This window comes from Sceloporus occidentalis, unplaced genomic scaffold, assembly GCF_023333645.1.
Source record: "Sceloporus occidentalis isolate IW3139 unplaced genomic scaffold, rSceOcc1.0.p SCAF_20, whole genome shotgun sequence".
NCBI lineage: Eukaryota > Metazoa > Chordata > Lepidosauria > Squamata > Phrynosomatidae > Sceloporus > Sceloporus occidentalis.
The window spans coordinates 12,530,733-12,553,425 of NW_028317000.1; the positions used below are offsets into that span (position 1 = coordinate 12,530,733).

General features: G+C 43.9%; 2 protein-coding genes across 6 annotated transcripts in view; both read right to left on the minus strand.

Moving 5' to 3' along the window:
* The window catches only part of LOC149302037 (uncharacterized), a 38,974-nt gene extending 38,789 nt beyond the window's left edge, over positions 1 to 185 (minus strand). The window contains exon 1 of the mRNA XM_089482972.1: positions 157 to 185. The gene's annotated coding sequence lies outside the window, so the exon portion shown is untranslated. The remainder of the gene's footprint in view (positions 1 to 156) is intronic.
* Positions 186 to 3,513: 3,328 nt separating this feature from the next.
* NAA40 (N-alpha-acetyltransferase 40, NatD catalytic subunit) lies at positions 3,514 to 21,883 on the minus strand. Of its 5 annotated transcripts, none has more exons than XM_089482966.1 (8): positions 21,824 to 21,883; positions 15,225 to 15,320; positions 12,582 to 12,634; positions 12,268 to 12,363; positions 11,379 to 11,537; positions 10,323 to 10,406; positions 9,245 to 9,322; positions 3,514 to 7,081 (listed from the first exon to the last, which is right to left on the minus strand). In XM_089482966.1, the coding sequence occupies exons 1-8, from the start codon at positions 21,827 to 21,829 to the stop codon at positions 6,940 to 6,942; spliced, it is 714 nt and encodes a 237-aa protein (XP_089339092.1). In that variant the 5' UTR covers positions 21,830 to 21,883; the 3' UTR covers positions 3,514 to 6,939. The 5 variants fall into 5 exon arrangements, with proteins under 5 accessions (XP_089339092.1, XP_089339093.1, XP_089339095.1 ...); XM_089482967.1 differs by lacking the exon at positions 21,824 to 21,883 and adding an exon at positions 15,842 to 16,017; XM_089482969.1 differs by lacking the exon at positions 12,268 to 12,363.
* Positions 21,884 to 22,693: the final 810 nt, after the last annotated feature.

Below are 22,693 nucleotides of genomic sequence, written 5' to 3' on the forward strand. Positions count from 1 at the left end.
TATAACTGACACTATCAAATTGGAAGCAGGGAAAGACAAATTACTGTATTTTCCGGCGTACAAGACGACTTTTTGACCCTCTAAAATGGGGTCAAAAGTTGGGGGCCGTCTTGTACGCTGGGTAACAAGAAAGCCCCAGGAACCCAGCGCACTTACCTCTTGTTCTGCTGGCTTCCAATGGCCTCCGGAGCCCTTTGAAAGCCAGCGCGAGGGCGCATGCCTGGCTGCCGGCTTCTCAGGTCTCTGGAGGCCTTTGGAAGCCGGCGTTTGTGGGCATCAGGCCCCCTAAACTTGGCCTATAGTAGGGCAGGGGCGGGCACACTGCCAGCATGCAAGGCAGGCTTTTCAGGCCTCTGCAAAGGCCTGGGGAGCTGGCTTACATAGCAGCTAGCCCCCCCTAGTGGTCGAAGCATAAAAATAGTTAGATAGATAGATAGATAGATAGATAGATAGATAGATAGATAAGCCAAGCACATCAGTTGCTGTGATTGGCTGGTTGTTGTACACTGGGTACCACATGCAGTACAGCACCAGTACCTGTACCTGTTCATACAGTGCAGCACCAGCACATACAGTACAGTATAGAAATATCCAACAGTCAAATCCCCATCATGGCTTCACCAGCAAGAAGAAAGAAATATGAAGCCAGTTTCAAACTTAAAGTTGTAAACTTTGCCATGGAACATAATAACTGCGCTGCTGTAAGACAATATGGAGTAGCAGAAAAGATGGTTCAGGACAGGAAAGCAAATGAAAAAGCATTAAGGAGTATGCCAAGGGGTAAATGTGCATCAAGAAGAGGTATCCCACTTTGGCCAGAACTTGAAAAACATGTGGCAGACATGGTGAATGAGCATCGCCAAAACGGTTATGTAGTGACAAGAAATCAAATACGTCTCTTTGCACTTCAGTGGGCCAAATCTAACCCAGATCACAGCAACAGATTTAAGGCCACTGTATCCTGGTGTACTAGATTCATGGAAAGGCATGATATGGTACTGAGGCAAAAAGATGAACATTGCCCAAAAATTACCTGCAGATCTTGATAGCAAAGTAATTAGCTTCCATCAATACATAATACAACAGCGCACTAAACATGGCTATGCATTAAGCAGTATTGGAAATATGGATGAAACTCCAATGAATTTTGATATGGTTGGAAATAAAACTGTCCATCAAAAAGGTGAAAAAACCATTTTAGTTAAAACAACAGGACATGAGAAATCCAGTTTTACAGTGGCACTAGGATGCACAGCTGATGGCACCAAACTGAGACAACTGATAAAGCTTTTATTTCTAGCCCGCCTTTCCAGAGATGATTTTTAAAAGAAAAACAATGCCGAAACTCTAGTTCCCTGTTGCTTGTTTTGTACATGGGAATGAAAAAGGCTGGATGGATGAAGAAGGGGTAAAGCTATGGCTTGATCATGTATGGAGCAGGCGACCAGGTGGACTTATTCAAAAACGTAGTCTACTGGTGTGGGGTATGTTCAGGGCTCATTTAACTCCCAGCACCAAGCAAAGGCTTGCAAGACTAAACACAGATGCGGCGGTTATTCCTGCAGGATTGACATTGTTGGTACAGCCACTGGATGTGTGCCTAAACAAGCCATTTAAAGATTGCTTTTGAGAACAGTGGAATGAATGGATGGTTAGCGACGAAAAGTCATTCACAAAAGGAAGAAACATGCGTGCTCCACAGTTGGATGTTTTGTGCAAGTTTGTCATAAAAGCCTGGAATGATACTGATGCAGAAACAGTAGTCAAGTCTTTCAAGAAGCGTGGCATATCAAATTCATTAGATGGTATGGAGGATGACTACTTGTGGCAAGATGAAGAGGAAGCCGAAGCTAAGACCACACCGTCTGATACGGAATTTGATCCATACGATGACTGCCTTCAAGTGTTCCACAGGATCTCATTGATGTGTTTATGGTATCAGATGATGAACAGGAGGATTGTGAAGGCTTTCCTGTAGAAACACCATAGCTTGCAGTCATGATGGGCATTGCTAATTCACCAGGGACTTGCCCAGCACTTGCTCTCTCTCTCTCTCTCTCTCTACTGTTTATTATCTTCCTCCTATCATCATCAGTTCCAGTTTGGTTGACAGCTTAGAAGACAAACAGCATGGCAGCGCTGTTTCTTTTCAGCTTTAGAGTGAATTAGGAAGAGTTTAATCCACTTGCACTGTTCTATGTTTACATGTTTGATGACAAACAGCCTTATGTTTATAAGTGACAGTTTTCCTGTCATAAGCATTAGAATTAAAATTACCATATTGAAAACAAATCTGATGTTTTTTAAATTTTTATTTGGTGTGCGTTGGAAGAGGGCTGGTCTTATACGGTGAGTATATCCCAAACTCTATCTTTTAACTGGAAAAGTTGGGGGTCGTCTTATAGGCCGGAAAATACGGTACTCTTTTATTTAATCGTAGCTGCAAGAATTATATTTGCAAGATATTGGAAGCCGGAGGTTCCGCCTTCAGGAGAAGAATGGAGACTTAAAGTAAGGGACATGTACAGGATGGACAAATTGACAACGTTGTTAAAAAGGGCTCTTTACACAACTTTTATAAAGAATGGGATCCTTGGAATAATTATATACAAACAGGAAAAAAGGGAGAATTGCATATTGCTTCACTGAGAGAATAGATGTAAGGGAAGGCACAGAAAATCTATATTAAATATGGGGTGTAGAAATAAGATTAAATATGACAACAACCAGAACAAGAACCTTTATTATTGATTTATTATTGTCTCTAATGGAAGAAGATTTTGGTTTCAGATAAGAGTTAGTGAATTAGGTAATTATGTTTTATGGGGGAAACCTAGATTCTTCTAGGAGGTCAATGTATATTAGGAAGATTTATTTTGATCTGGGACTATGTAGATGGAGGTACAGTGGACCCTTGTTATACGCTGGAGTTTGGTTCCAAGATCCCCTGCGTATAACAAAATCTGTGTATGCTCAAGTCCCATTAAATATAATGAAATAGCAAAATGGTGTCCCTGATAAAAAATGGAACATCAAGGTAAATTTATACTTTTTTGGAACATTTTCAAACTGTGTATGCTTGAATCTGTGTATAAGAAGGGCCGACTGTATAGATAACAAACTTGCTTGTGACAAACTAGAGAAAATGAAGTATGCTGCATGTTTTGTACTGTTTTTAAATTTAAATAAAGATTTCCAAGCTGTGAAACCTGCTATTTATGATAACAGAATTCAAACTGTACAGAGTAGACATTACAGAGATCAGGGGGAGCAGAGGCTGCTCAGATTGGAAACTAGCACAAACTGTGCAAAAAGCCTAACACAAATAAGCAGAGCTCAAGTTACTTCCAAGATGGAGCGAGAGCAACTCCGTTATATTTAACTAACATATACACTCAAACTGATAAAAGACTGAACAAAGGGTTTATTTTTAACGTACAAATAAAACAAATATGGTTTAAAAAGTCAAGGTGTTCCCTTTTATTCCAGTGAAAGCACTTGGTAAGAAAAGTATTTACTTCAAAATTTATTCTAAAAAATGGAAAAATTCAAATACATTAAGAAAGGAAGGGGGGCACTAATACATAGGAGTATACAATACAGAATTATTACAACTTAAAAAGATCAGTTACTTAGCATGCCAGATTTGGAGACCAGGAGAGGGAAATAAATACATAAACCAGACACCTCCAGCCACCTTTCCTTGACATTTGCTTTTTGGTTTCTTTGAGGGGGAAATCCATTTATAGGAACGCTAAATGGAAGTCCAAAGGTTGATAATAAATATCATTTAATATGGCAATATGCTTTATGAGGAACATAACACCAAGAGAGCTATTGGTTTAGCCAATGTTCAAAAGTCGCAGATCTGAAAATTCAGAGACCATGCCCAGCATTTAAAACAAATACAAAAGCTGGAATAATTAACTTTTGAAAAAGAAATCATTTGTACAATAATCCAGTGATATATTACAAACAAAAAATGACTTGGCCATACAAGTTATAAGCAGAGTCCGCTTGTTTCTACACCTTGGACGTTAAAAGCAAGATACGGTTGAGGCTGCAGTCCTATGAGAGAAGGAATGGATGAAAAAGGCAGCAGTCCATTGACTTGTCTTGAGGAGAGAGAGCACCACCACCTAAACAAGAAGATTCAAAACCCAAGACATCCCTTGCTTCAACCTGGCAGAGTTCACAACAGCAGCGTTACCTAATGAATAGTGACCCTGCCAGGTTTCCAGCTGCTTCAGGTGGGACAGGAGTGTTTCTGCACACATGGATAGTACATTAAAGAACAGCCCATTGCAATGTAATAGGTAATTCCTAGGCACATGGGCAATCCATGAAAGAAGCCCCCTAGTCTAGAATGGACTGTCCACTTGCATTGCTCCAGAATATGGTTAAGTAATGCTTTGAGTGGACTCTGTTGAACTCTTTTGGCCAGGATAAAATCCAGAACCACTGTGTAATGTTTGGAAGATGTGCCAAACATCCCGGGAGACAGTGGTACTGAACTGCCCTGTAACTGGCAAAGGGCCTGTGTGACTTGCCTACTGCTTCTTACGTTGGTGCAGCCCCCTCTTGAGAAATAAGGTTATCTCAGGGGCCTATGGGACAAATGCCAACACCTTTTGAGCAACCTTCACTATCCAACGTGAACCAAAGTTGCATTCATAAAGTTCTCTCACAGCCACACTCCAAACATTTCCACAGCACTGACAAGCAAAAACAACCTATTTGTTCTTATTTCTCAAGGGAGAAACTCTTGGAAGTCCAGATTCCAAGACACAATCTGTTTCCTGGCCCTCTTTCTTGCATTATAGGCCTGTCAATATATTGTTGACTTAATATCTTCTGCTTTTCAGTATCTGGAACCAGGGGTGGGGAGGTGTAAAGATGGCAACACAATTGTAAGAACAGGTGTGGAAAGATCTGGTCTTCCTGCCAAATCTATGGAGAATCTAGAGGCACCAAGATGTAGCTGCTCCTGTTCCAGCTAGTGAAAATATATCCATCAGAAGAGTCTGCCCAAACATGAATTCCGATAAACGTCTTCACTATGAACCTATGTGATTCCAATCCAATTGTTAAAAGGCAAAAGCCAGTCTGTTTGCTGAGATGTAATTCACTATCAAGTTTAAAAGTGTCCAGGTGTTTAAAGGTACAAAAATGATTTTGGTTGACTTTTCAGCTGTAGGCCCCAAAAGAGAAGCACCCATTTTGTTCTTGCTGCTCCCGCTGAAGAGAGACCAACTACAGACCCAGAGATGGCAAAACGTAGCTGGTGGAACAGGCCCCATGGGAGAAGAAATGGTTCTTTTTGCCAGCATCACTTCAGCTGAACAGGACTGCAGCATGATCTGGGCAGTTGCTTAGCAGGACATGGTGGACCATGCTGCAAGGAAGAACTCCCAGAAGCCCTTTTGGAAAGAAGGAAACGAGTGGCAGTTGCCTAGCAACTAGAAGACATGCTCCTCAGTGAGTACCATTTTGGAGCTGGAACATGATTCTGCTGGAAAATGTGGCAGAAATGTGGCTCCCTAGCCAGCCTGGGAGATTCAGAGGATGGGCAGTTCTGTACGTGGCAAGGACAGAAAAAAGGATTTAAACTGATTACAGTAGTAACAAATGCAAGTTCCAGACCTGGTTCCTGGGTCCCCAAATGGAGCTTTTACTCCAGAGGACGCAACTGAAATGAAAGGCCAGTGCGATCTCACACTGCCATGCACCTTGCAGGAACAGAAAGGCAATGCTCCTCTCCACTGAAGGGAAGAAGCTCAAGAGAATTAAAAAATTGAAGGGACAGCCCCAGCCTAAACAATGAAACTTTGGTGCAGTTGTAAAGCTAAGGCGTTGGGGAAAAAATCGTGTTAAAAAACAACACAACTGCTTGCCTTGTAACAGACCAAAATTAATCATTGCCCCAGATTTTTGTGTTTGAAGTGAAGACCAAATAAAGCAGAGGATATTGTGCCTGAACAAAACACAGTGTCTGAACAATTTGAATGGTACCTTTGGCCGGACATTTCAAACACCAGGATATCAGCTTCTGACTTCCACGATGCCTAACTCATGGAAGTTGTTCAATGTGTGAATACAAATATAGTCACCTATGCCGCTTGCCAATAACTGACTCAGTTTCAAAGATTCCCCAAGGGACACAGAAGAAGGGCTCACTGAAAGTCTATTCAAACTGCACTAAAGAGTTTGGAGCTCTAGGGGTTATCCTATGGATTCTGAACACTATACTGAGGATGTGGATCTTAAAAAGTGTATAAAGCACACATACACACCCGCAAGAGCTGGCTGTCATGTGTACAAAGAGAAATTCCAAGCAATAAAGACTGTCCTCAGACAAAGTCTTAGCAGCTCTCCACATAGGGAGCCATACCTAGTTTTCTATACACTGATGATTTGCAGCTAAAGAGTAGTCCCAATCGTTCTAGGGATCAATGAATAAAAGAGGAGCACACTTCAATGTAGATAAAATTACATATCTGAAATTGCCACTGCAATAACAGTACAACAAAATTCACACACACATAAAAAACTCCACCACAATCCTTCTTCAGCCCTTAAAGCTTGCAGTACAAGTTATCTCTTGTCATTCACTTGAAGCAAGACCCTATCGCCTGATTGCAAAAAGACAAAACAAAAAGAAAACACCGTTGTCTGGATTCACACCTTCAGTTTAAGGCCACAGGTAAACCAGGTTACGCATCATGCCTCAGTCAGGCTGGATATCAGTTTCCAGAACCTCCCAAACGGAGGAAGATCGTTGATCCTGAGATTCAGGATGGAGGAGAGGAGTCCATTTGTCCTGGCTCAGAAACACAGCAAAGAAATGGGAAGGCTGAGAGGGGTCACAATCAGGCAAAGAAAAAGGCAGGGCTTATCTGGAAAAAAGAGTTGGATTCTCTTGAAGAATGAAAAGCAACTTCAATGGCAACAGCCACCGCAGTGACTGTTCAGGTGAGCCTGCTGGCTCTCGCCAAATTTTGTTCTTCGACTGAGGATTTCATAGGAACAGTCATCTCCGCAGCAGCCAGACATGCTAGGTGAGGTATCATCGATTTCAAACCTAGCAGGTCAGAGAGAAAAAGAAAGACAGAGGCAGACCATATGAAGACGATCAGGTATTGCAATAACAATGGAAATGCAACTGCAAAAGAAACTATATGGCTTCAAGGTGGGCAAAGTGTCGTCCTCCAGACTAAAACTTAGCCCAGACTTAGGACTGGAGCATGGCTTTGGTGCCACTTCCAGCTTCTTAGGACGCATGCACCATGTAAACAGTATACCCCAAAGTGACCCGAAGCAACTTTATTTTGGCCTGACTGTACAGGCCCCATGTCTGCAAGCCACAGTTTGCCACTTCTGCTGTTGAGCAGCTGAGCCAATGCGAACTTTAATGGCACAGGGAAGCCCTGAGGGGGAGCGGTTGGACTGCGAAGCGGACAGTTGAACACCCCAGATGTGCCTTCGCCCGTCTCTTCCAATGCTGCTCCTGAGGAGAATTTATTCAGAAATGGATGGCTGCCGTTTGCGGAATGCAGAAGAAATGGGTTTTCTACCTTACATACACCAGGTAATGACAATTCCACAAAAGGAATTTTGGATTTATCCCTGTTTAAATAATTGAAGGAATGTCATACTGGAACTTCTGGACTGTCTTGGCCTGTGAGGGAGTGAACAGGGGGCCCAGCTCCACCAGGGCTAGCCTGAAGAAGAAGAGCCCTGCCTCCAGTCCATCTGCCATCATGGTCCAGGCCTCAGAGGGAGAGAAGAACCACTGGACCTCATACCCTTTCCCACCACCTTTCCCTTCTCTTTTTGCGTCATGTCTTTTAGATTGTAAGCCTGAGGGCAGGGAACCGTCTAATTAAATATTATAATTGTAAGCCGCTCTGAGAGCCTTCAGGGCTGAAGGGCAGGGTATAAATACCATAAAAATAAATATATATATATATATACAGACAAATAACTGCAGCAACTAACTATTCACTGCCCATGCTTGTTAAGTCCTAAATGGCTTGGGCCCAGGTTACCTGAAGGACCGCCTCTCCCCATACATTCCGCCTCGCACCCTCAGAACATCTGGGCAGCAACTCCTTAGGGTTCCCGGGGCGAGGTTATCCTCCACTTCCAGGAGGTCTTTCTCCATCGCCGCCCCGGCCCTTTGGAACACGCTGCCCATAGAGCTCCGCTCAGTCACCTCCCTGGCCCAATTCAAGCGGGAGTTGAAGACCCACCTGTTTGGCATCGCATTCCCCGATTAGTCCTTATAAGCCCCCCCCGCCATATGACCGCACAGACAATGGGTATCTAACCTGGGGGCATTTGCTGTTGTTTTTCTTTTTGTAGTTTGTATTTTTAATATTGTATATTGAAATTTTTTTATGTACTTTTTATCTGTTGTGAACCGCCCTGATCTCTGGAAGGGCGGTATATAAATAAACCATTTATTTATTATTATTTATTAAGAAATGTGTCAGAACACCATGCTCACCTTCCCACAAACAAACTAAAATGTGATGCTAACACTTAAATTTATCTGTTGAAATATTTAAAGAGACTCCGATATCAATCTGTTCACACAGGTGCAAATAAGTTCTGGCAGGAATTACCTAGCTACAGCATCCTCTGAATTGGTTCCACACTCAGCTCTGCACATAGGATGCAGCTTGGGCAAAATAGCTCAAACAGCCACGACTACAACCACAACGTCCCACCCAAGACAGCTTGCAAATGTGAAAACACATACAACTCACACCACTCTCAATCTGCAGATTGGGGAACTGTACAACCCAGAGACAGGATGACTAGAAGAACAAAGCCATTTGCACTTAAGCACCATTTCCCCCTTTCAAAATGATTTTCCTGGTAACTATGCTTCTTTCCTATCCTTAATAGACAATACTTCTCTTAAACTTTATTTAACTATAAAGAACAAGCACACCTGAGTAATAAAAGATTAAGTACTCCAGTTTAAGGAATGTAGCAGATGTCCAAACGTGGACATAGTCCAGAAACAGGCCAGCATTTTACAGTAAGAACTGCCATTCTGCAGGCATACCTTTAGGCTAAAAGATGGTCAACAAAGAATCAAGGAGTCTATTCTGGCACACCAAAAAGGGACAACCTTCCTATCCATCCATTAAACTCTTCTGACATCTGCCCACCCTTCTAATTCTTTCATGTCTTGGTTTATGCGGAGGGGGGAAAAATCAAGCCAAATTCTTACTGTAAAGCTTCTTTGAAGAACTGGTAGGCCCCATGATTGTGTTTAAATACTGTTAACATGACTTTCTTCATCTGTGTGCTAAGAAAAGTCAGGGAGAGAAGAATGTCAAAACAGACACAGGCAAAGGCGAACATAGCCCCTTCCTGTTCTCTTGAAGATCATTTAGATTAATAGAAAATGTGCTGGAGGTGGCCTGATAAAGGAAAATCTAAACTAGGTTGAGACAAGAAGAATATGTGAACAGAAAAAAATGCACTAAAGATATTGAAAAGGAGTCTAAGGGACCACCTCCTTTTCCCTCTGAGACAGGGGAGAGCAAGCAGCTAGGAGGGCCAATATGTCCTCTGCTCTCTATAGAGAACAACCTTCTCACTGTTCCTTTCTCCTGTAGTGGGCAAAGGACATCCTATAGTGTGATTTACCTAAGCTGAGTACCATGGAAAGGAGCTGCACCTGGTCGGTGGTAGGCCCCTGGCTTGTGGGATGCAGGCCATAATGCAGACCTAAGAGGCTGGGCATATTTCTAAGCAGGCAAACCTGTCCAGCTTCTGTCAATGAAGGTGTGGGGATTCTGCCATGAGGCTGTCCTACAAATGTGCCCAGTGGGGTCCTTGTGGAGAAGGCAGCTAAGTTGGCTGTGCTTCTGACACTGAAGAAAGCCACTGGTTCTTGGCCATAATTTTATGTAAGATATATGGGATGCTGAATTAGAAGCTGAACAGTTGATGATGGGCCATGCAGCCTATGAGCTCTGAAGTAGGCTCAAGAGTCACACTCTGGTTTCATAAACAGATTTTCTGAAACGTTCTATGTCACACTGAAGGGCTGTAGACACTAGCAGATAAGACGCACGTTTTCACACACTTTAAATTAAGAAAGAAAACTGTATTACAAGTGCTCCCACAACTGAGTTTACGCTACACGCCAGCCCCGGCATCACACTGCAATTTTTAAACTTGGGAGCAAGTTTGGTAGATGAAAATGCTGTCTGCTCAATTAGGCAAATTTGGGATTGCAATCTCTGACAAGAAGAAGAAAAAGACATGTGTAATCCTGGGAATGTGAACACTGCACTTACCCATTTGCCACAAGCTGCAGTATTTGTATAAGAAATTTGCCCAAGCCTTTCCTTCTCACGTTGCTTTCCAGCTGCACTTCATAACTGGGGAGAGCAAGAGAAGTATGCAGGGAAAGGCATATCAACACCAGTTATATATATATATATATATATTGTTCAAACATGCCCAAGGCATGAAATCTCTGATATAGCTTGCTGTTTTGCTTTCCACTACAACATTCCAGACTGGCAAATTTCTCCAGTTCAATACATTCTTCAAGCTTCAACCAGTCTCTGTCCATTATCTTACATCAACAGCTTTCCAACACTTATTCTGAAGGCCAAGTAATATCCAGTATTCTAGATACTGATGGACCACTCCCATCATCCATCACCTATCAGAGGCTGAAGTCCCACATTTAGAGGGCTACTGGTTCTCCAGCCTTAAATAATACAAATTGATGTTGGCATTTAATACTTACAGAACACCTACATTTTCTAGCCACTGTACAAATAATGAATGTTAACGCAGCTCTTTGCCTTCAAGAGCCAAAGCTGATAGGATACAATAAGTAAAAGGAATATAGAAAGAAGAAATCCCATATCAACAGCCAAAAAGACAAACAAATGAGACCAAGGCTGAGTTCTCCCTGGAAGCCAAGATGGTTAAAGTGAGGCTGCCACACTTTCGACACATCATGAGAAGACATGACTTGCTAGAAAAGACAATAAAGCTAGAAAATGTGGAGGGCAGTAGAATGAGAGGAAGACTGCAGAGCAAATGGATAGACTCAATCGAGGAGGCCACAGCCCTGAGCCTGCCGGACCTGAACAGAGTGACTGAGGACAGGAGGTCTTGGAGGTGTGAGGACTGATGTCCAACAAGACCTCTGGCCGCATTCACCTCAAGGACGATACACATAACATTTTTGCATGTCCAAGTTATGTCTCTACTATTCAGTGATCCATCAGGAATTTCTACCTGCAAAATTCAGTGCGCTGACAATCCTGTTACTTCTCACACATACACACACCTTGAAAAAAGCACATGAGCATGCCAAGTAAAAAAAGACATACCAATAAAGTACCTCGTCCCCACATTCCACATCAAAGCGGAAGTGTGAGAAAGCCACGGGAAGGGAGCCATCTTCCAGAGCTATCAGGTACCAAGCACGGTCATCTGCCATCTCATCCCGTTTCTCCCGGTCTTTCCAACCCCATTCACTCTGCTCATACCTTTAAAGTGTAAGAAAACAGAAAGAGAGGAGATAACTGCAGCTTTGCAATCTCCTCCTTGAGGAAGAGTTTAGCTGAACACAAAAAGTACTCACCATGAAAAGTTTTCTATATTGCTAACTAGGAGAGGCAAGGAATGGGTATATAGATGCAGAACCCCTCTCCCCTTCTCCACCTCAACTATGAACAGCATTTCTGAGTTGCTCCTGGGCAACATTGTAAGAGAACCCAACTATAAAACTGTTAAAAGGGACAGGAAGTATTTTGGATGTCTTGCACTACATTTGCACTGCAATGAACACACAAGTCCATCCCATTCATGGTATATCCTGTTTGCTTGGGCCCCACTCTCATCCACATGCTTATCAGCCCAAGAGTTGCCAAAAACTGCTTGTCACTGCTAACAGAATATGATTTTTGCAGTAGTCTCCAACTAGAATCACAAAAGCACAACACAGGAAGCCGCCTTATACAAAGTCAGAACACTGGTCCATCCAGCGCAATGACAGTAGCCCTTCATGATCTCAAGAACATATTCTTTCCCACCATCCCATCCTTTTCAACTGGAGATGACAGGGACTGGACCTAGGACCTTCCATTTGCTAAGTATGTCCTATAATAAGGGGCAGAGGTTGAGGAAGACCCCATCTCCCACTTTGCCTATCTCCACAACTGTTGACCAAGGCTCCCCAGTGCCATCCACGATCCCTCAGCATTCCTCAGGCCTTACAAGGTCTGCATGTTTGTTTTGGTTAGTTCAAAAGCCCACTCGAGGGTCGCCGGGTCCAAGCTGGATACGCGTTTACACTCGATGGAAACATTTAATCTGCAACAAGACAAGAGAATAGGTGGATAGGATGATAGACTGTGTGGTAGATTTGCCAGGAGGTGCCAGATACATTTTGTATTGGGAGCATGAAGTAGCATATGATTTTGAGCATGCAAGGTATTCACTGTAAACCTTGTAAGTCATGCATTGTAACAGCACAGAGGCTAGAAGATTAAGATTTGGGCCAGGAAGACCTGGATTCCAATTTTACTCACCCATTCCTGTCGTATTTCTTGAAAACTGGAAAGGCCTCTAAGGGGTCTTCCAACTACAGAAAGAAAAACAATCACTAGAGAAAAGAAGAGACTGGTGCCTGCAGAACTTTCAAGCAAAGAGATAGTGCTGGTGTTTCCCTATTGCTTTGGATCAAGGCCTCTTTCAGTCCTCCATAAGCACTAAGTGAGAGGAAAGACTCTTGTTTACTCTTATTTATTTAGTCACTCTCTCTCAAGTCCTTTAGAGAATCTCTACCTTTATCTTGGGGCAATAAATGTCAAAATCACAAACACAGCCAACCAGTGTATTCATTTGCAAAGATGGTTGCCCTTCTTGTATGGAATGGTCTCTTAGTATTTTCTATTCAATCATCAGATCCTCAGAGTAATTTACAAAGCCTTGATAATCTGCTCCAATTCCATACTATGGAGTTCAGTTTTGGTGCAAGCAGTTGCCCCAAGTTATTTTGTGACAAATGGAAGACAGACAGACACACAATTACTCTCAGTTCAAAAATCTGTTGTAAAACTTAGTGGCTGTTCTCCAGAAGGAAACTTAGTGGCTGGTTTCCAGCATTACCTTTCAGTACTCACCTGAAATATGCCTTCTTATTATATTTCTTGGATAATCTTTTCCAAAAACCAAACAAACAAAACCCCAAAATAAAACAATCCCCTCCAAAAAAACCACAAAAGGTTCTTAAGATTAAAAATTAAATACATGACACGACTTCAAAAGAAAGCCCACGAAACTCACTGAGACTTGTTAAGCATGTTCAGGACTACAGCTGAATGTCCCAGAAGCTAAAGCAGAGAAGAGCTATCCTCAACTGTGCTTCATGAGGAACTGTTGCTGAGTTCAAAATGGTTGTTCCTGGATAGGGCATGCTACTGCCTTCTTTCCAGGACTAGAAAACCTTTTGTATTACCGTATATACGCAACTGTAAGTCGACCTCATGTATAAGTCGAGGGAAAGTTTTGTGGGCAAAATTATGGATTTTGCCATGACCCATGGATAAGTCAAGGCTAAAACCTAAGAGCATATAGCAAAGGATCTGAAGGATGAAGCAAAGCAAAACCATGTCAAAGAACTTACAAAATTCCAGCAGGCCTATGTGCCTAGCCTTAAGGCTGGATGGATGAGAGAACACAGAGGGTAAGTGCTTCCAGGACAGATGATACTCTTGCTTTTCACCAGGAGATGGTTCCTTCTTATACGTAAGAGTTAAGATACAGTACTTACATTGACCCATGGATAAATCAACTTAGTTTTTTTGGGTCAATTTTTTGACTTAAATTTCAAGATTTATACATGAGTAGATACAATATGTATTATTCTAAGTATCAATAGAATCATATTAAGTAGCAGCCCTCTTTTTAAAGTTTCTCTTCACTTATCCTTTAAGGCAAGACCAGTCAATTTTCTGGGCACCACAATTCAAAAAGGATGTTGACCATCTGGAGCGTGTCTAGAGGATGGCGACTAAAACGATGAAGGGTCTGGAAACCTTGCCCTATGAGGTGAGACTTAGGGAGCTGGGTATGTTTAGTCTGGAGAAGAGAGGTGATATGATAGCCTTTTAAAACATTTGAAGGGATGTCATACTGAGGATGGATCGAGCGTGTTTTCTGCTGCTCCAGAGAACAGGACACAATGGATGCAAACTCCAGGGGAAAAGGTTCCACCTAAACATTAGGAGGAACCTCCTGACAGTAAGAGCTGTTCAACAGTGGAACACACTCCCTCAGGGATTTTGGTGGAGTCTCCTTCTTTGGAGGTCTTTATACAGAGGCTGGCTGGCCACTTATGGGGGGTGCTTTGATTGAGAGTTCTTGCATGGCAGAATGGGGTTGGATTGGATGGCCCTTGGGGTCTCTTCCAACTCTAGGATTCTATGATTCTGAATACTTTCTTCTCTTTAGAGCCCCAAAGCTGTACACATCAACCTCCATTTATTTTATTGCAACAACCCTGCAAGGTAGGTCGATTGGACCAAGCCAACCAATGAGCTCCATAGCAAAGTAGGGATTCGAACTCAGTTTTCCTTGATCTTGACAAACCTTTCTAATCTCTCTGTGAACAGGCATGCTTTTGGTAATTGGCAGTTTGCTTAGGAAAGAGCTTTTAATGGGTATTTCACTTTTTATTGTGCTGCATTTAATCGTTTTTAAACCAATTGTGTTTTAAGATTATAATCTGACTAAATTTTAACATTTTTATTTATTTTTTTAATAGGAATCTAATTTTTAAATTAACTTGTCTTGCATCTTGGCCATAAAACAGGGTATACATCATAAATATATGACAGACTCTCCATAGAGTCTCCTTCTCTGGAGGTCTTTAAGAAGAGGCTGGATGGCCATCTGTTGGGTATGCTTTGATTTGGATTTCCTTCATGGCAGAATGGGGTTGGACTGGATGGCCCTTGCGGTCTCTTCCAACTCTACGATTCTGTGATTCTATGAATCATAGATTTGGAAGAGACCCCAAGAAGGACCATCCAGTCCAACCCCATTCTGCCATGCAGGAACTCACCATCAAAGCATCCCCCTTGACAGATGGCCATCCAGACTCTGCTTAAAGGCCTCCAAATAATGCTCTCTCTCCAAGAAAATGTGGAATAAGAGGGAATGGGACTCACTTTATTTGCAGCTTCCACCTTGGCACAGACAGCGTCCATGGCAGCCCGCTCCTCTAGTCGCTTCTGTTTCTTCTCCTTGCCTTTATTTGACTTCCTCTGAAACAAAAAAGGGTTGATATGTTTGAGGCAGATTTCCCCGGGGCACACATTTTATGGAGCTAAGCTCCACGCAGTACATAAGTATTGAATGTGAGACTAAACATCCCAGTAAGCGCTGTTTTAAGAGTTATGTGGGGAAATTCATGTGCTCCAACCAGCGACGGAGGAGCCAAGAAGTAAACACCAACTGAACCATTCTAGAGTGGCATAAATCTCAACCAATTCATGGATTATGTCAGACCAAATGCTGTTGTCAAGCAGGAAATACAGAATAAAACAGAGTAATATTTTATATATTATATATTTAATACAGAATAAAACAGAAACACACACACACACCGCCATCATTTACTTTTATCAGCCTTTCTCCCAATATACGGAGTCAACAGCAGATTTAAAACAATGCGGTTTAAAAACAGTAGTGCTAAAATGTATAAATATACAATAAAATAAAAAAGCAATTAAACCATTTTAAAAGTTAAAACAGTTGTGTTAAAATGGAATATTACAATACAAACCTTAAAAATTGAAAAGAGCACAACATTCCCAGGCCGTATGAATATGAGAAGACACAAAACACAACATAGAAATAGTCCAGTTCACGGCCGCTTTAACTGCCCTGGCTCAATGCTAGGGAATCCTGGAAACTGCGATTGTGAGACATTGAGCCTTCTGTCAAGAGAGCTCTGGCGCCACAATAAACTACAATTCCCAGGATTCCCTAGCACTGAACCAGGGCAGTTAAAGCAGTCTCAAACTGGAAGATTTCTGCAGTGGGTTTTGGACCAAGGACACTTTTGATTTGCAACCCCACTAACTGAAGCTGGCCTTCATCTACTCAACCTTCTGCAGATTAATGGACCATTTCAACCAATTAAAGCTTGCTGATAGTGTTTTGTGGGTTTTTTGGGCTCTGTGGCCATGTTATTCCTGACGTTTCGCCAGCATCTGTGGCTGACAAAGCTTGCTGAGCTGATGTCAGCACCCTGGGCCTTTTTACTCGCGGGACACTGTCTACTCCTGGACTCCGGAGATCCCTAACTCAGAGTATCTGTCAGGTTGTAAGCCCCTCACACTGGACTTAAACCTCAGTTCCCCTCTGCAACTCATAAAACTATGGACTCAGCAGAACCCTAACTGCCTTCTCAACTGTCAAAATCCCAACTGACAAAACCAACTGCCAGATGGAATATTCAAATTCCCCAACTAAGAACCTGATTGGCTTATGGCCCCTGGCTGGGGATTGGCTGGTTTGTGGGTTTGTTTGCCACAGATATGTTTCCTTGTGAAGCCTTTAGTTGGCAAGAAAATCCTAGAGTTGGAAGAGACCCCAGTCCAACCCCATTCTGCCATGCAGGAAATCAAAATCAAAGCATCCCCATTGACAGATGGCCCTCCAGCCTCTGTTTGAAGACCTCTAAGGAAGGAGGCTCCACCAAAATCTCCAAAGGAGTTTGTTCCACTGTGGAACCGCCCTTACTCTCAGGAAGTTCCTCCTAATGTTGAGCTGGAATCTCTTTTCCTGAAGCTTGCATCCATTGCTCCAGGTCCTAGTCTCTGGAGCAGCAGAAAACAAGCTTGCTCCCTCCTCAACATGATATCCCTTCAAGTACAGTGGACCCTTGTTATACGCTGGGGTTTGGTTCCAAGATCTCCTGTGTATAACAAAATCCGTGTATGCTCAAGTCCCATTACATATAATGACATAGCAAAATGGTGTCCCTTATAAAAAATGGAACATCAAGGTAAATTTATACTTTTTTGGTACATTTTCAAACCGTGTATGCTTAAATCCATGTATAAAAAATCTGTGTATAAGAAGGGCCGACTGTATTTAAACAGGGCTATCATATCACCTCTTAACCTTCGCTTCTCCCGGCTAAACATCCCCAGCTCCCCGAGTCTTTCTTCATAGGGCTTCGTGGTTTCCAAATCCTGCACCATTTTAGTTGCCCTCCTTTGGACACATGGCTTCAGTTTCTCAACATCCCTTTTTAATTGTGGGGCCCAGAACTGGACACAATATTCCAGGTGGGGCCTGACTAAAGCAGAAGAGAGTGGCACTATGACTTCCCTTGATCTACCATACTTTTATTGATGCAGCCTAAAATTGCATTGGCCTTTTTAGCTGCTGCGTCACACTGTTGACTCATGTTCAACCTGTGGTCTACTTGGACTCCTAGATCCCTTTCACATATATAGGTCTCATTCAGCCAGATGTCCCCCATAATCCTATATCTGTGCATTTTATTTTTCTGCCCCAAGTGCAGTACCTTACATTTCTCCGTGTCGAAATTCATTTTGTTAGCTTTGGCTCAGCTTTCTAGTCTATTCAGGTTGTTTTGAGGACTGCTAACAAATTAAACAATGCCAAGAAACTTCCAGGGTCCTTCTTCAAATGTGAGAGGGCATTACTCACCTGCCAACAAAAATCAGCCTTGGAAGCACTGCCATAAAAAAGGGGAGAGACTTGCATCTGAAGCGCTGTAAAGCACTGCCAGGGAATACCAGCGGTTTCAGAGCCAAAAGCATATGCACTTACCCTCAATGCAACCCTTCAACCAGGACTAAAGTTCAAACCAGGATATTTTCCATCTGGGGCTGGCCAGGAAACCAATGCAGAACATGAACACCGGAGGGGAAAAGTGGGGCATGAAGGCTGCTGGTTGGAGAGATGCGCAAACAGACGGGAGAGGAACCATGTTCCTCCATCTCCCTGCACAAGCAGGGCACAAACAAGGCCCAAAGCCACTCCTCAGGCGGGAGGAGGAAACAACCTAGATTTGTGCACCGTATATATTTGACTATAAGCCAACCTCATGCAGGTTTTGGGGCCCAAATGATGGTTTTTGATATGACCCCTGGATAAGTCAAGGGTTAAACTTAGGGGGATGTGATGAAGGGTGTCAAGGACAAGGCAAAGGAAAGCAATGCCAAAGGGCTTGCAAAATCCCAGCAGACATAACTAAAGGCTGGATGGATCAGAGAACAGAGGGAGGTCATTGGTGCTTCCAAGGCAGAAAACGCTCTCTCTTGCCTTTCCTAAGGAGACAGTTCCTGTTTTGAAGTGAGAGTCCAAGTCCAATACTTACCTTGACCCATGGAGAAGTCCAGTCAGGTTTATTTGGGGGCCAGCCAGAGATGCCAGCAAAACATCAGGAATAAACTCTCCTAGAACATGGCCACAGAGCCCCAAAAACCCACAAAAAAAAAAAAAAAAAACTATTTTGGGGGTCAGATTTTTGACTTAAATTTCTAGACATATAAATAAGTATATACAGTACTATCTGCCAACTTGTTTTGTAAAGCTGTTGCACATAGCGCAGGTACGCAACAGCAGCACAACAAGGTATTCTTTGCAGGTTCTGCCCAGAAAAGGAGAGGATGAGCAACGCTGGTTGCCACAAAGGTCCAAAGCACACTGCAGAAATAATCCAGTTGGAGACTGGGGTCAGGGGCACAGGACCCCCAAATAACAAAAACACCATGTTTTGACCTGAGAGGACGCCTCTCTAGGAATCTCTAGGTCCTCCAGGGAAACTCTGTGGTCAACGTCCGACAGACACTGACCATAGAGTTGCACAAAGGAGCTACAAATGTCTAGTAGAGTATCCTCTCTAGGAATCTCTAGGTCCTCCAGGGAAACTCTGTGGTCAACGTCCGACAGACACTGACCATAGAGTTGCACAAAGGAGCTACAAATGTCTAGTAGAGTATCCTCTCTAGGAATCTCTAGGTCCTCCAGGGAAACTGTGGTCAACGTCCGACAGACACTGACCATAGAGTTGCACAAAGGAGCTACAAATGTCTAGTAGAGTATCCTCTCTAGGAATCTCTAGGTCCTCCAGGGAAACTCTGTGGTCAACGTCCGACAGACACTGACCATAGAGTTGCACAAAGGAGCTACAAATGTCTAGTAGAGTATCCTCTCTAGGAATCTCTAGGTCCTCCAGGGAAACTCTGTGGTCAACGTCCGACAGACACTGACCATAGAGTTGCACAAAGGAGCTACAAATGTCTAGTAGAGTATCCTCTCTAGGAATCTCTAGGTCCTCCAGGGAAACTCTGTGGTCAACGTCCGACAGACACTGACCATAGAGTTGCACAAAGGAGCTACAAATGTCTAGTAGAGTATCCTCTCTAGGAATCTCTAGGTCCTCCAGGGAAACTGTGGTCAACGTCCGACAGACACTGACCATAGAGTTGCACAAAGGAGCTACAAATGTCTAGTAGAGTATCCTCTCTAGGAATCTCTAGGTCCTCCAGGGAAACTGTGGTCAACGTCCGACAGACACTGACCATAGAGTTGCACAAAGGAGCTACAAATGTCTAGTAGAGTATCCTCTCTAGGAATCTCTAGGTCCTCCAGGGAAACTGTGGTCAACGTCCGACAGACACTGACCATAGAGTTGCACAAAGGAGCTACAAATGTCTAGTAGAGTATCCTCTCTAGGAATCTCTAGGTCCTCCAGGGAAACTCTGTGGTCAACGTCCGACAGACACTGACCATAGAGTTGCACAAAGGAGCTACAAATGTCTAGTAGAGTATCCTCTCTAGGAATCTCTAGGTCCTCCAGGGAAACTCTGTGGTCAACGTCCGACAGACACTGACCATAGAGTTGCACAAAGGAGCTACAAATGTCTAGTAGAGTATCCTCTCTAGGAATCTCTAGGTCCTCCAGGGAAACTGTGGTCAACGTCCGACAGACACTGACCATAGAGTTGCACAAAGGAGCTACAAATGTCTAGTAGAGTATCCTCTCTAGGAATCTCTAGGTCCTCCAGGGAAACTCTGTGGTCAACGTCTGACAGACACTGACCATAGAGTTGCACAAAGGAGCTACAAATGTCTAGTAGAGTATCCTCTCTAGGAATCTCTAGGTCCTCCAGGGAAACTCTGTGGTCAACGTCCGACAGACACTGACCATAGAGTTGCACAAAGGAGCTACAAATGTCTAGTAGAGTATCCTCTCTAGGAATCTCTAGGTCCTCCAGGGAAACTCTGTGGTCAACGTCCGACAGACACTGACCATAGAGTTGCACAAAGGAGCTACAAATGTCTAGTAGAGTATCCTCTCTAGGAATCTCTAGGTCCTCCAGGGAAACTGTGGTCAACGTCCGACAGACACTGACCATAGAGTTGCACAAAGGAGCTACAAATGTCTAGTAGAGTATCCTCTCTAGGAATCTCTAGGTCCTCCAGGGAAACTGTGGTCAACGTCCGACAGACACTGACCATAGAGTTGCACAAAGGAGCTACAAATGTCTAGTAGAGTATCCTCTCTAGGAATCTCTAGGTCCTCCAGGGAAACTGTGGTCAACGTCCGACAGACACTGACCATAGAGTTGCACAAAGGAGCTACAAATGTCTAGTAGAGTATCCTCTCTAGGAATCTCTAGGTCCTCCAGGGAAACTCTGTGGTCAACGTCCGACAGACACTGACCATAGAGTTGCACAAAGGAGCTACAAATGTCTAGTAGAGTATCCTCTCTAGGAATCTCTAGGTCCTCCAGGGAAACTCTGTGGTCAACGTCCGACAGACACTGACCATAGAGTTGCACAAAGGAGCTACAAATGTCTAGTAGAGTATCCTCTCTAGGAATCTCTAGGTCCTCCAGGGAAACTGTGGTCAACGTCCGACAGACACTGACCATAGAGTTGCACAAAGGAGCTACAAATGTCTAGTAGAGTATCCTCTCTAGGAATCTCTAGGTCCTCCAGGGAAACTCTGTGGTCAACGTCTGACAGACACTGACCATAGAGCTGCACAAAGGAGCTATAAAGGCCTAGTGGAGTGTCCTCTCTAGGAACCTCTAGGTCTTTCAGTGCCACCTATAGTTAAAGTTAACCATAGAGTTGCCCTGGAGGAGGACCTAGATATTCCTAGAGAGAAGACATGAACCAGGCCCCTGAATAATCAGATCCGCAAAAGTCAAGGCTGCAAATATGGAGGGAGGAGTGTAATTCGTTTGACTAATTAAGGAATATTTGAGGGGCTTTTTCCTGTGGCAAGTACCCTGGAAGGAATTAAACTGTCACTTTCAAGCTGAATTGAAGTAAGAAGTAAAACCTCTGCGGAATTCAGGTCCAAAGCAGACTGCAGAGACGGCTTCCACTGCTCAATGCTAGGGAATGCTGGGAACTGTAGTTCTGTCAGACATTGAGCCTTCTTTCTCAGGCCCCACAATAAAGCATGATTCCCAGGGAGTCACACTCTCTCGGCCTCAGAGGAGGAGGATGTTTGTTTATAACCCGCCTCCCTAGTATAGTACAGGGGCCCAAGGCCTCAGGGTCGTTTCAAAGAGGAAATGACGTAGGCATTGGTCCAGCAGCCGCACTCCCTCCGCCCCTCCCTTGCCATTGAAGCCCATGACAGACCCAGAAACGACATGAAGGCACACAACAACAACAACGACAATCTTTACCTCCTATCCCCCCCCCAAACAAAGCCTTCCCTCCCCAAATATCCCCTCCTCCAGCCTCTCCAGGCCTTACTTACTCCCATGGCGGCGCCTCCTCAGAAATTTATCAGGACATTTTTAATACATATTGACATATACAGTATATGTGTGTGTGTGTGTCTGTATGTGTTTGTGCCTCAAGGTGGCTACTGCGCCTGCGCACAGCGCTTTTAAGGCGGCGGGGGGAGAAAACAAGCCGCCTGACGCACGCGGCCGTAAATGCGCATGCGCAGTAAGAACGATGGGCAAGGAAGAGGGCGGAAGAGAAGGGCGCCAAGGTTAAAAGGCGCCTGCGCAGAATGAAGGGGGGCCGGTGTCGGCGTGGTTGTGACGAAACGGGGCAGGAGAAAGGCGGGAAAGGGTTTCGAAGACGGGCTCGCGCATGCGTGGCAGGGGGAAAAGGGCCGGAACGAGGCTTCCAGAGCGCGTGCGCAGAAGAAGGGAAAACGGGGGTGATTAAACGGAGCGGAGAAAGGCGGGAAAGCGTATAATAAGAAAGGCTTTTCTGAGGCAATAGATGGGCGCGCATGCGCAGTAAAGTCCTGGGGGAGGCCCTCAGCCTCTCGCAATTTCCCCTCATAAAAAGGGGCAGAATTTCACACACTGCTTTATTGTTAAAAATAAAATAACTCCATATTTAAAAACACTATTTGTTGTCGTGTGCCTTCCCAGTCCTTCCCCACTTAGCCTCGGTCAGAGGCTGAGAGAGTGTGACTTGCAAAGCGGGAAAAGCGCCCCACGTGACACTAAACCAAAGTCCTTTCCCACTCCCAGAACTCCAATTCCCAGAATGCAAAGCGGGGAAAGCGCCCCCCATGTGACACAAAACAGGAGATCTTTCCCACTCCCAGAACTCCAACTCACAGGATGCAAAGCGGGGAAAGCGCCCCCACGTGACACCAAACGGA

What these genes read in the sequence shown, in the direction of transcription:
- NAA40 (XM_089482966.1), bottom strand. An exon ending in AGGTGGAAGCTGCAAATAAA is followed by an intron (nt 12,635 to 15,224) that starts GTGAGTCCCATT and finishes TTCTTTCTGTAG; the next exon opens with TTGGAAGACCCCTTAGAGGC. An exon ending in AAAACAAACATGCAGACCTT is followed by an intron (nt 11,538 to 12,267) that starts GTAAGGCCTGAG and finishes TACACTTTAAAG; the next exon opens with GTATGAGCAGAGTGAATGGG.